The sequence below is a fragment of the Humulus lupulus genome, chromosome 5 (assembly GCF_963169125.1).
Source record: "Humulus lupulus chromosome 5, drHumLupu1.1, whole genome shotgun sequence".
Lineage (NCBI taxonomy): Eukaryota > Viridiplantae > Streptophyta > Magnoliopsida > Rosales > Cannabaceae > Humulus > Humulus lupulus.
In genome coordinates this window covers 13,189,656-13,201,581 of record NC_084797.1, presented here as the reverse complement: position 1 = coordinate 13,201,581, position 11,926 = coordinate 13,189,656, and the positions used below count along the sequence as shown (strand labels likewise).

The 11,926-nt window shown below is 39.6% G+C and overlaps 2 protein-coding genes across 3 annotated transcripts; one reads left to right on the top strand and one right to left on the bottom strand.

Annotated features, from left to right (window-relative positions):
- Positions 1 to 221: 221 nt before the first annotated feature.
- On the top strand, positions 222 to 3,710 carry LOC133834478 (protein ABIL2). Of its 2 annotated transcripts, none has more exons than XM_062264102.1 (10): positions 222 to 658; positions 1,532 to 1,656; positions 1,794 to 1,876; positions 1,984 to 2,134; positions 2,289 to 2,388; positions 2,491 to 2,586; positions 2,683 to 2,725; positions 2,820 to 2,908; positions 3,001 to 3,146; positions 3,245 to 3,710. In XM_062264102.1, the coding sequence occupies exons 2-10, from the start codon at positions 1,555 to 1,557 to the stop codon at positions 3,413 to 3,415; spliced, it is 981 nt and encodes a 326-aa protein (XP_062120086.1). In that variant the 5' UTR covers positions 222 to 658; positions 1,532 to 1,554; the 3' UTR covers positions 3,416 to 3,710. The 2 variants fall into 2 exon arrangements, with proteins under 2 accessions (XP_062120086.1, XP_062120087.1); XM_062264103.1 differs by having other exon boundaries at positions 223 to 658; positions 2,491 to 2,583.
- Positions 3,711 to 4,194: 484 nt separating this feature from the next.
- LOC133834476 (uncharacterized) lies at positions 4,195 to 5,886 on the bottom strand. Its single transcript, XM_062264101.1, has 6 exons — positions 5,687 to 5,886; positions 5,141 to 5,190; positions 4,905 to 4,977; positions 4,777 to 4,832; positions 4,617 to 4,684; positions 4,195 to 4,467 (listed from the first exon to the last, which is right to left on the bottom strand). Exons 2-6 carry the CDS (start codon positions 5,176 to 5,178, stop codon positions 4,316 to 4,318), a joined length of 387 nt encoding a protein of 128 aa, XP_062120085.1. The 5' UTR covers positions 5,179 to 5,190; positions 5,687 to 5,886; the 3' UTR covers positions 4,195 to 4,315.
- Positions 5,887 to 11,926: the final 6,040 nt, after the last annotated feature.

Here is an 11,926-nt window from a genome sequence, read left to right as displayed (position 1 = left end):
AAATTGACCCAATCAAAATAACCAAAGAACTCTCTCTCTGTTTGTGTTTAAACTTTAAACAACACTTAAAACTAAATTAAAATAATTATAATTAAAAAAAGTGGGTTTTCCATGGGGACCCTGTTTTAGAAGAAAATAAGGAAATGGGTCCCAACTAAAATGGTAATGATGGTAGGAAACTCACACTTTGGGGCAGAGAGTGATCACCATATTTTTTTTCTTTTTCAAATAATTTGTTAATTTTTTTCATTGTTTTTAAGCTGCCAAAAGTGCAGACTTTTTACTATATAAATACACAATGCCCAGGATTCCCTTGGCTATGAACCTATGGTTGTTCTTGTTCCTACTTTCTCTTTCTTTGTGAGCTTTAAACTTTTGTTCAGGTCCTTATACGTATATTCCAAACTATAGACTGCTTACTAGGGTTGTTGCTGTTTTTGTTTTGTTTTTTTTTGGGTTCTCATTGTTCAGTCAAAATCTCATACCAAACAAACAATATTGGTCGCTATCAAAGTAGTGGCCTATTTAAGGTATTTGCCTCCCTTTCAGCCATTTGGGTTTCAAATTTATGCTCAGAAACTGGAATTGTGATGTGGGTTATGGCGTTCCGGGCTTTCTTTTCGGTTGCATAACGAGAATTTGTGAGAGAAAATACCAGGTTCGGAAAATTTTGCTTCTTTTTGCTTATACCCAGTTGTGAATTTTGTTAGCTCTGTTTGGTTGCTGAGAAACCTTGGGTTGTGGTTAAAGAGTGGGGAAAATGGTATTGATTAAAAGGAATGGCTTCCCAGCTGAGGCAATGTGACTAATTTTTGCTTTGTTTTAGTTGAAGTGAAGTGAGAGAGCATATCTTTTCTCCTTTTGAGAAAACGAACAAGCATATAGGACATAAGAATGGCTTTTCCATTCACCTCAATTGTCTTTTTGGGAAGAAAAGAAATTCCCACCTGTGTTTTATCCAGGCAAATCCAAAAGGAAGAGTGAAATTTTACAGCTTTTGGTGTTTTTTTAAGGATTAGGTGTTATTTACTTTATGTGGGTTTCTTTCAATTTTTATACAATTTCAGTGTATTAGTGAAGATTCAGACAAAATACTCTTTTTATGCAGTGGTTACAGAAGTATGGAATAACAATGTTTTTATTATTATTTTCTTTTAATAATTGATATGTTGATTTCCTTCTGAGATGGTTGCAGAAACGTGGCCAGCACTACCTGTTTTATGTTGCTTATTTCTTGTATATCTTCATAAAATAGTGTTGAAAGCTCCCAAAATAGCGGTTTTTGGAATTTTATTATTAGCTTTTAGTGGTCACACAAACCACGCAGACAAGCATGGTGGCTGTTCTGTTCAGATTATGTTTCTCACATAATTATAAATATATTCTCATTAGTCTCTGGATTTGAGTTTCAATTAGGGAAAACAGGCCTTCAAATTTTGAGGTTAATGCTAGGTTCTGCCATTTTCCCACCTTTGATTCCTCTCATCTTCTTCTTTGATGAGTATTAAGTTGACCATCTGTACTTTTTCAGGATAAATTATTCTCTTAGCAATCATGGGCACCATGGCAACATCTACTCTGCCCATTCCTCGAGAAGCATCAAATTTTGATGAGGTTTCTATGCACCAAAGCTTGCTATTTTCAGACAGTCTTCAGGTACTACTCCTGCGCCTCTTCTTAAATTTGACGTGTTATGGCTCAACTCAAACTGCTAACAATCAAGTTTTCATGTTAGTTCATGTCTTCCCTTTATCCTAAAGTTCGATTCTTTATTGTCATTTTGTTATTTTCAGGATTTGAAGAATTTGAGATCACAGTTATACTCAGCTGCTGAGTATTTTGAACTTTCTTATACAAATGATGACCAAAAACAGATGTGAGTATATTTGTTCATTGAACTGTTTTGTTTTCAGAAGTTTTTCCTTCTTCCCTGGTTATTTAAGTTACAGATTGTAAAAAAAAAATTGCCTTTATTTTGTGCAGAGTGGTAGAAACTTTAAAAGATTATGCCATTAAAGCACTAGTAAATACAGTGGATCATTTGGGTTCAGTGAGTTATAAGGTTAATGATCTCTTAGATGAAAAGGTGGATGAAGTTTCTGGAACAGAACTTCGAGTATCCTGCATTGAACAGGTGAGCTCTGATCAGTTAGCTTTACACCTAAAGTTTGATCCATATTTAATTCTGAAAACTATGTAGCATTAGTCTATTAGTATGCGATTCGTCTTAAACAAAAATCTGAATACTTTAGAGGCACTAATAAGTTTGTATTTTCATGTTTATTTAGAGGCTAAGAACGTGCCAAGAATTTATTGATCATGAGGGTCTCACTCAACAATCGCTGGTGATAAACACTCCAAAGTACCACAAGCGGTACATTTTGCCAGGCAAATACTTCTCTCTTTTCTGTTCTTTATTAGTACTATTTCTGCACCATTTTGGTATTTCTTCTGAATCTTTTTATTTCATGTTTCCTTATTGGTGTTCAGTTGGTGAGACCATGCATGGTGCCAATCACGCTAAATCGAAATACCAAGGATGCAGCCTGGACGATGAAGATGACTGGCATCAATTTAGAAACGGTAGTGCGTTTTCTATCTCTACTTTGTTTCATTGCATGTAAGTTGGGTGCAAATTTAATGTTGTTCGGTCCTTTTTGTAATCCGATTGTGTTTATGAAGCTGTTCGAGCTACAATTAGAGAAACTCCAACAAGCACAGTCAGGTAAAATTGAATTTTGTTTAAACTGATCGCTCAGCTTATTTAAATTTACTTCACTATGACCATTGTTGTGATGATACTGTCTTATTTCATGCAGTAAAGGGCGCTCCCCGTCTCCTGCTCTACAAACTTCTCAGAGACCTCCAGTCTTTTCTTTTACTTCTACCATGCCCAAGAAAGATTTAGGTCTGTGTTCTATTTAAATCAATTTTTCTTAATTCTCTTTTTCTAAACCTACTCTGTTGATAATCTGATAGTGATTTTTGCTTGTAACTCAGATAAGCGAACAGTTTCTCCTCACCGGTTTCCCCTTCTACGTTCTGGATCACTCTCTAGTAGGTCTGTAACACCAAATTCAAGTCGACCTATAACTCCCAACTCAAGCCGGCCAACTACTCCGAATTCTTCGAATGCAAGAAGACGGGTAAGATTGAATTCTACGCTAATTTTCTTTTGAACATCTCTTCCACCCTGCATATTACTCATAAACTGAACTGTTAAGTTTTTCTTACTTGTGTTTAGTACCCTTCGGAGCCTCGTAAATCCGCTTCAATGAGATTACATGCTGACAAGGAAAATGGCAAAGATATTGAACTAAATCCCAGTAAAAGTAAACGCCTTCTGAAGGCGTTGCTTAGCCGGCGCAAGTCGAAGAAAGACGACACGCTATACACTTACTTAGATGAATACTGAGAAAATAGAGTGGTGAAAGAAAATGAAGCCAAAGCAAAGCAGGGAATGACTGCAGAGCTTTGCCCTTCCATACACATCTAGTACTCTTTTTTTTTACCCGAGTGATAAAATTATAGTATATTGTAAGTTTTTTCCTAGATTTGGCATATCATGTATCATTTTATAATTATTTTCAGTAATATGCTTTCATTTGTTGAATCTCTGTATGGTTTAATTCCATGTATGGTCAAAAGAAGCATTTATAAATGTAAGGCAAAGAATCTTCAATTTAATGAATGCAATCGTTAATTTGTTATCTTTGGATTCTTTACCCAAGATGGAAAAACCAACTCACTTAAAAGTATAGTCAAATCTCAAATTTCACTCAGTCAATTCACCAACTAAAAGCTATTTGACATTTTCTACTAAATCCCAACTGCCAATTCTTGAAAATTGCATGTAAAAAGTGGTAACTTCATTGTTCATTTATACCAAATCTATCCTTAAAATCTCTCTAAGGAACAATTATTACAAGACTAGTTTAGGTTTCTTTCGCTTTCTTGTTCTTGAAGATATTTGATCTTAACTGTTAACTGCTTTATAAGCATTGCAGTACCACGCGTCTATCATTTAGTGCTTGAATTGGGGAAAACAATTATCAAATTTATGTCTAGTGAATAAGTACTTTTTGTCTCCACAAACCTAATCTATTTATTAGGTAGATTTTTCATGTTTATAAGAAGACTTGTTCCAAAAGCTGGTCATCATGATAAGAGAGAGTAGCATAATAGAGTATCAAATTATCCCAAAACAAAAAATATATATGATATAGTGAAATCATGCTTTGTAAAATAGAACATTCAGAAACACCAATTTTTCATTCAGTTTACAGCTCATTCAATGCAAGATTCACCCTCCTAACTAGAAGAAAATAATACATTGTTGTTCACAATCTTTGTCACAATTCCATTCCTTTTCCGAATTCTTCGATAGTTTTTGTAGCAAGGGTAAGGATATCAACAAAAGCGCTATAGGATGCTCGAAGAAATCTTGCTTCAACTGCCTCAAAATGCCTGTATCATACAAAATACTGAAGATGTGAGCCACTTTTCTGGGCAGGGACAAGAGTAAGAGGCAGGCTCGATGAAATATCAAAACACCATCAAAGTGAACGATTATGAATCGTCACATTCAAATCTTAAATTTGGTGACAAATACTTAAAATTATACAAGCAAACACGCAAGATTATCGCTACAACTTTAACTAAACGAAACATTCTATACCGCTCCCTGAAAATTAAACTGAAGCAGACACCTCATGTAATAGTTAAAAATGGTTTGTAACTCTTTTTCTTTTCAAAGTTTCTACAAATGTTACTTACACTGAAAGCTTTCCGTCAGACAAGGACATCTGCCTTTTCACTTTGTCTGGCTGCAACTGCAATCAGCCAAAGATTTCTATAAGAGTAAGTTACTGTCTAAAGATGAAATGGGCACCATAGTGAATTACCTCCTTATCAACTGCTAATGCAGCATAGACTATCGAAGCATTCTCCTCCGACCCGTAATCTACTTCTAGGTCACTGCAAATAAAGTTTTATTTCATAACAGATGGCAAAACTTTATGCAAATATTCAGTCAGAATAAAATTTTTAGTAATATGAACCACTCACTTTATACAATATGAAATAACAAATAGTCTTTAAAAATTCAAATTAATACAAAATTCACATTCAAATAACTAACCAAATAAATTCCCATGAATTTGGAGTGGGGATAGCCATTGTACACCAATTCTAAACAAAATAAAAAATAAAGCTGTTAATTATTTGAAATACACTAATAATAATATAACCAACCCAACAACTCTGAATAATGATTTTAGGAAAGGAATAAGCTGGAAGAAAATGATATGTAGAAGACGTGGGACATAAAGTTGTCTCCATTTTCCTTCAAATGTTAAAAGACTGAATAAATATTATTACATTCAAATAATCTCCGTGAGAAAGGACTTAATTATTGAAAATGGACTTAAATTAACATGGGTATTTAAGGAACAGCAAAGTCTTAGCTTATCCAACTAATGAGTCATGACCACTCAACCCAATCTTCTGTTTCCAGTAACATTGGACAATGAACATGAACAGCTATAACTAAGTTGATTCATCAGCTGCTCCTTACTATAACCAATTCTTCACAGACATTTCATCAAATACTATATGTATCTACATAATAACTACAACAAATTCACACGATAAAATAGAAAAAAATATATAGAGGTGAGATACTTACCGCGGTAGCTGATGGTCGCAGATTATGGGAACCGCGAGTTGGTGACTGAGGTGGACGGTGAGTTTGGGCGTAGTAGCAACGATGAAGAAGGAAGTGAGCGAAGGCAAGCTTGGGCGAGTACAGAGAAAAGGAAATGTTTTTAGGGTTTTGGATTAAAAAAAAATGTGTTCTAAAGCTAGACTTTGAAATTGCTCCAAAATAAATAAATCAATAAATTTATAATTTATTTTTAATGAAAAATTCTATAAGTACATTTTTTTTTTTTGACAAATTCTATATGTAAAATATATATTTTTGACATTAAGAGAAAGATGATTCGAATTTGGTACCTTCTGTACTAATTTATGATTCGAATTTGAGACTTTTTTTGTAAGATGTATTACATTAATTTATGCCTATGATCATTATATTTCAAAATATAAAAATAAAATACTATTTTTTTTTTCATTAGTCATTGTGTAATTAATATTTTTTTACTAAATTATGTAATTAATGTCAAATTAATAATTCCTTAACAAAATATTGAATTAATAATATTTGAAGAAAATTTTCAATTTTTTGTAATCCCCAATGGTGCACCCTATTCTATGTTCAACACTTATATACTTATTGTTATATTTCGAGAATAGAAATCTTGATCTCGAAACTCAGGCTCGTATGGTGTAAGCTTGAAATAAGCACAGTCATCATGTGATTGACAAGTCAGAGACAGTTTCACTATAAGTGACAACCTCGTAAGCTCGAGCATTATGTAGCCTCAAAGGTGCTTCGAGCTTTTAAGTTAGGCTCGTAATGGTTCAACACTTGTATAAACTTCTTGATTCATTTCCTGCCCTCAGACAAGATGGTTCGAGCTCAAGAGCTGTAAGCTCGAAGGGGGTGACTTCGTCAATGGTTACTTGTTGGGAGCATAGGCGAACCAAGACAACGAGCTCGTAATAGGCAAACGGTCTCGAAGGCACATGGATATAGTGTTTAAGCTCGTCAGTTGTGTGTGAATGTATTTATTGTTATAAATTTCCTATGATTAAGAGATCTGATGTAATTTGTTATTAAATTCCTGATATTGTGGGATATTACCGCGTACGTAGTAACTAATGCATTTAATGACATTATTTTATTTGATTTATAGAATATCTTCCCGAAATATGTGGGAAACAATTCAGAAAAAACCCTCTATAAATAGAGTGGGATAATTCATTTGTAAATGACTGAAATTATGAGATCTTGAGGAAAAACTCTAGGCAACTATTCTCTGAAAAGTTTCCAGAAAGCTCCCAAGTGCTAATAACACAGACTCGTAGACTAGGCAGATTTAACTGCTGAACCACGTAAAAATCTCTTGTATTCATTTCATTTCATTTCCTCTGATATTTTCTTGTTTAATTGCTCTCCTTTTCAAGTTGACGAAAAACGACGTCAACAGTTTGGTGCTTTCATTGAGAGCCGTTAAACAGTGCGTTAATTTGTTTAGTCAGAAAGCCTCTCGAATTAGCAATGGCTGCAAGCGATCCTAATATTCTGGAGGAGGAAATCTTAGATGAAGATGAGTACCCCCGGCGCCCTGGAAAGTAGCCTATGGTGAATTCTGATCCCGATGAGAGGAGTGGTTCATCTGACTCTCGGGGACCACCTACTCCCAGGGCCGACGAGGATATGTACTACAATCCTGAGAGATATGTTCCGATCGTGGAACTCGAGATTTGCCAACTACGCAAGCAGTTGGCAGAAGCTAAAAAATGCAACGAAGAGCTAGCCAGAATAGCTACTGAAGCATAGACGGCTTAGGCCCCACCTCCGCTAGATGCCCAAGCTCCGCCTCCGCGGGTTGTTTGTGTCCCACCTCGTAGGCCTCGAGGGCGACCGCGTAAAAATGCAGCTACCAGAAGAGCGGAGCACCCTCCGCCACCAGCAGAGTAGCCTGTCCAACCAAGACCCCAGAGAGGTAGCCGGGCTGAAGGTGCTGCCAACCCAACTGTAGATGCAGCAGCAGGAATAGGGAATAACCGAGCCCCCTCAGAGGCTTGGACCCGAAATTCGGGTGCCACGCAGAATGTGCCAGAGCCTGATCGGGAAAATTCAGGACCTTCTAGGCCCCGTAATGGACGGCAGCCACCCTCTCCAATAAGACACCCACCATCGCCAATAAAGCACCCCTCACCAGTTCGGAGGGATGCACAACTGGTCCATCATGATAGGGAAAGGCGAGCTGGGCGAAGACATGGGAATGAAGAAACTGCTAGGGAGCGTAGGGGTCCCCATCCCACAAGAAGCCAAGTGTCTCGATCTCAAACTATCGAGACAAGGAGATCAGCAGGAAACCCATCTCGTAATAATCATGCAACGAGCCATGTTAGCGAAAGCTCGGGTGACACTAGATCTGTGAGTATATATAACCCGAAGCCTAGGAACACTGGAAATCGAGGAGAACACCCAGATTTACGGGAGCATTTAAACTATAATCGGGGACGTGATAATCCCCTGAATCCAGATCTGAGAGATCATCTCAACGGACGCAAACATCCTGCACCGAGGCGGGGAACTGGAGTTGTAATCAACGATAACCAGTTCCCCCCGATTCAAGCCAGACCTCCCATAGATCCAGTCCAAGAAAGGATTGAGCAGTTGGAAAGAGCATTCAGGCTCTTGCAGAACGAACGCAGCGGGGAACGTGACGAAGAGTTTGATGAAGAACTCGAGCCCTTTGCCCCGCATATCTCTAACACCCCGTTTCCTCAAGGATTTAGAATTCCCCATGTCCCGCCATTTGATGGAAATTCAGATCCATACAGTCTCTTAGGCATGAGCCAGTAACGTGGGCTACGAGCTCAGGTGTATGCTGTTCCCAGCCTCTCTCACGGGACCAGCAAAAAATTGGTTTGAAAAATACAAAAGACATTCGATTGCTTCTTGGGATCAATTATCTAGAGATTTCAAGAAGCAATTCAAAGCCATGGTCGGAATTAGGCCCGAGGCGTCTGCCTTGACCAATGTCCGACCGCAGCCGAATGAAACAATGAAAAGTTACCTCACAAGGTTTAATTTGGAAGTCGCCCGAGCTCGTGATGTCAACGACAATGGCCATTTAATGGCTGTCCGAGCCGGAGTAATGCCTGGAAGTCCTCTCTGGGAGGATATGCAGAGGAAGCCTGTAAGGTCCTTAACCGAGTTCAATCGACGAGCTCAGAGGTTTGTTAATGTAGAAGAGGCGAGGTCAGCATTAAATATGAACTCTCAGCCCATAACTACAACAACAAACACAAACTCTGCCTCAACCTCGGTGAATCATACGACCTCAAAACCCCCTGGGGACAACCCTTCTAAAAGGAAGAAGAATGAAGGGAATAACCCCGAGGCGGAAGGGGGAAAGAAGAAGAATGGGGAAAGATATTTCTCCGTATACAAAGTGTATACCGAGCTCAATGAGTCTCAGGAGAATGTCTACTTGGATAATGAAAAATAGGTCTCTTTCAAACGGTCGGACCCCACGAGGAACCAAAAAGTGAAAATAGACTCTAGCAAGTACAGCAGATTCCATAGAGATATCGGACATACAACCGATGAGTGCCGGCAATTAAAAGATGAGATCGAAGGCCTGATCTCGAGAGGATATTTCAGGCAATATGTTAGGAATCAAAACCCCAATCAGGCTTCCACCAGCTAGAAGGCAGTAGCAGCTCCACCTGCCCAGAATAACAACTCCCGAGCAAGGGAGGACGAACGACCCCCTCCGATTGATGGAGAAGATGTCATAACCATTTTGGGGGGACCACATATTGCAGGATCGGGCAAGAACTCCCATAAAAGATATGTGAATGAATTGAAAACTGGTGACGGGTCTCCCTACGAACCCGAACCCAGAGCTCCAAAACAGCAAAGGGTTGAATCTTAACGCATAACTTTTACTGAGGACGATGTGTCTCATGTACAGTTTCCTCATAATGACCTGCTGGTCATCACCCTTCAGCTCGCGAACAAGAGGGTACACCGAGTCCTGGTTGATAACGGGAGCTCAGTAAATATCCTTTACAAGGCCACCTTAGAAAATATGGGAGTCACGCTTCGCGACCTAAAGGCCTGTGCAACGATGTTGTACGACTTTACAGGAGAAGGGATTGCCTGTATGGGATCCATCGAACTCCCCGTAACCTTGGGAGACTTCCTGGTCTCGACAACCAAGATGATGGAATTCGTAGTAGTGGATCTGCCATCGGCCTATAACGTACTGCTCGGGAGACCCGATCTAATAGAGCTGGGGGCAGTTTCGTCTGTAAGGCATCTGGCCATCAAGTTCCCGACTTCTAGTGGCATCAGGACTCTGAAAGGGGACCAGCTCACAGGGAGGGAATGCTATAGCATTTCGGTTAGAGGAAAGAAACAGACAAGTGCACAAACACTTGTCATGATTCAGAATAAGGATGGGACAGTCTTCGAGATAGACGAAGAAATTGATCCGAGAATAGAAGAAAGGGCTGATCTAGAGCCGTTAGAGGAGCTCAAAGAGGTTGACCCCCCAAAATCTGTGAAGGTGGGGAAAAACCTTCTGGAAGAAAAGAAATAGCAATTAATTTTCTTTTTGAAAAAGAACCAGGATGTTTTCACGTGGTCACATTCGGACATGGTAGGGATAAGTTCGAATGTGATGAGCCACGCTCTTAATATTGACAAGAGCTTCCCCCCGAAGCAGCAAAAACGAAGACTCCTGGACGACGACGGGAAGAAGGCCCTGAAGGAAGAGGTCGACAGGTTGAAGGCAAATTGATTCATACGAGATGCCTTCTACCCGAATTGGGTCGCTAACTCGGTACTAGTTCCGAAACCTAATAGAACATGGTGAACCTGTATTGATTACTCAGACCTCAATAAAGGATGTCCTAAGGACTGCTTTCCCCTACCTCGTATCGACTAACTCGTAGATGCCACAACTGGGCATGGACTTATGTCGTTCATGGACGCTTATTCTGGATATAATCAAATTGCCATGCATGCCTCAGACCAAGAGCATACGCGTTTTGTGATAGATAAAGAACTGTACTGCTACAATGTCATGCCGTTCGGGCTCAAGAATGCTGGAGCCACATATCGACGGCTCGTAAACATGATGTTCTCTGAATAGATAGGTAATAACATGGAAGTTTATGGTGATGATATGTTAGTTAAATCTAAACATAACAATAACCATGTGGATGACCTTGAAGAATGCTTTGCCGTGCTACGGAAGTACAACATGAAGCTCAAACCCCATAAATGCTCTTTTGGAGTATCTTCGGGGAAGTTCCTAGGTTTCATTGTGAATGCTCAAGGAATAGAGGCTAATCCTGACAAGATCCAAGCGTTAATTGACATGCCCTCACCTCGAAAGCGTAAAGATATCCAGAGTTTGACTGGACGGATGGCGGCATTAAGTAGGTTTATCTCGAAATCTACAGACTGTTGTCTTCCATTTATCAACCTTTTGAGAGGGGGCAAATAATTTGAGTGGACAGAGGAATGCGAGCTAGCATTTTAGGAGCTCAAGAAGCACCTCGCGGAGCCTCCTATCTTGTCGAAACCTATCACAGGAGAAATTTTGTACCTATATCTCGCTACAACCGAGTATGCCATTAGCGCCGTGCTCGTTCGAGAAGAAGGTGCAAAAGCCAGTATACTATGTCAGCAAAAGGTTACTGGGGGCAGAATCAAGATACCCCTTAATGGAGAAGTTGGCTCTCAGCCTAATTCACTCATCTCGAAAGCTCCGACCTTACTTCCAAGCGCACCCCATCCATGTGCTGACCGACCAACCACTACGATAAGTCTTATCCAAGCCAGAAGCCTCAGGCCGATTACTAAAATGGGTTGTTGAGCTCGGGCAATTCGAGATCACTTATCATCCGAGGAAAACCATAAGAGGACAGGCCTTGGCAGACTTCATAGTGGAATGCATTGGAATGACTGACGACGAAGTTATAACCCCAGCTCGCGAGATGTGGAAACTTTATGTCGATGGGTCTTCCAACGAAAATGGGTCGGGGGCAGGAATCATACTGATCACCCCAACTGGGAGTCGATTTCACTCCGCTTTGAGATTTGACTTCGAAGCGTCCAACAACGAGGGTGAATACGAAGTTATACTGGCAGGACTTCGAATAGCCAAGGAACTTAAGGCTAAGGCGATACATTGCTACAGCGACTCCCAGTTGGTGGTGAACCAAATTTTAGGGGAATACCCGGCTCGTGGGACAAGAATGGCTGCATATT

What these genes read in the sequence shown, in the direction of transcription:
- LOC133834478 (XM_062264102.1), top strand. Translation starts at nt 1,555, where the DNA reads ATGGGCACCATGGCAACATCTACTCTGCCCATTCCTCGAGAAGCATCA. An exon ending in AATGATGACCAAAAACAGAT is followed by an intron (nt 1,877 to 1,983) that starts GTGAGTATATTT and finishes TATTTTGTGCAG; the next exon opens with AGTGGTAGAAACTTTAAAAG. An exon ending in CAAGCGGTACATTTTGCCAG is followed by an intron (nt 2,389 to 2,490) that starts GCAAATACTTCT and finishes ATTGGTGTTCAG; the next exon opens with TTGGTGAGACCATGCATGGT.
- LOC133834476 (XM_062264101.1), bottom strand. Translation starts at nt 5,178, where the DNA reads ATGGCTATCCCCACTCCAAATTCATGGGAATTTATTTG. An exon ending in TCTGACGGAAAGCTTTCAGT is followed by an intron (nt 4,685 to 4,776) that starts GTAAGTAACATT and finishes TTTAATTTTCAG; the next exon opens with GGAGCGGTATAGAATGTTTC. An exon ending in GCGTGTTTGCTTGTATAATT is followed by an intron (nt 4,468 to 4,616) that starts TTAAGTATTTGT and finishes TGTATGATACAG; the next exon opens with GCATTTTGAGGCAGTTGAAG.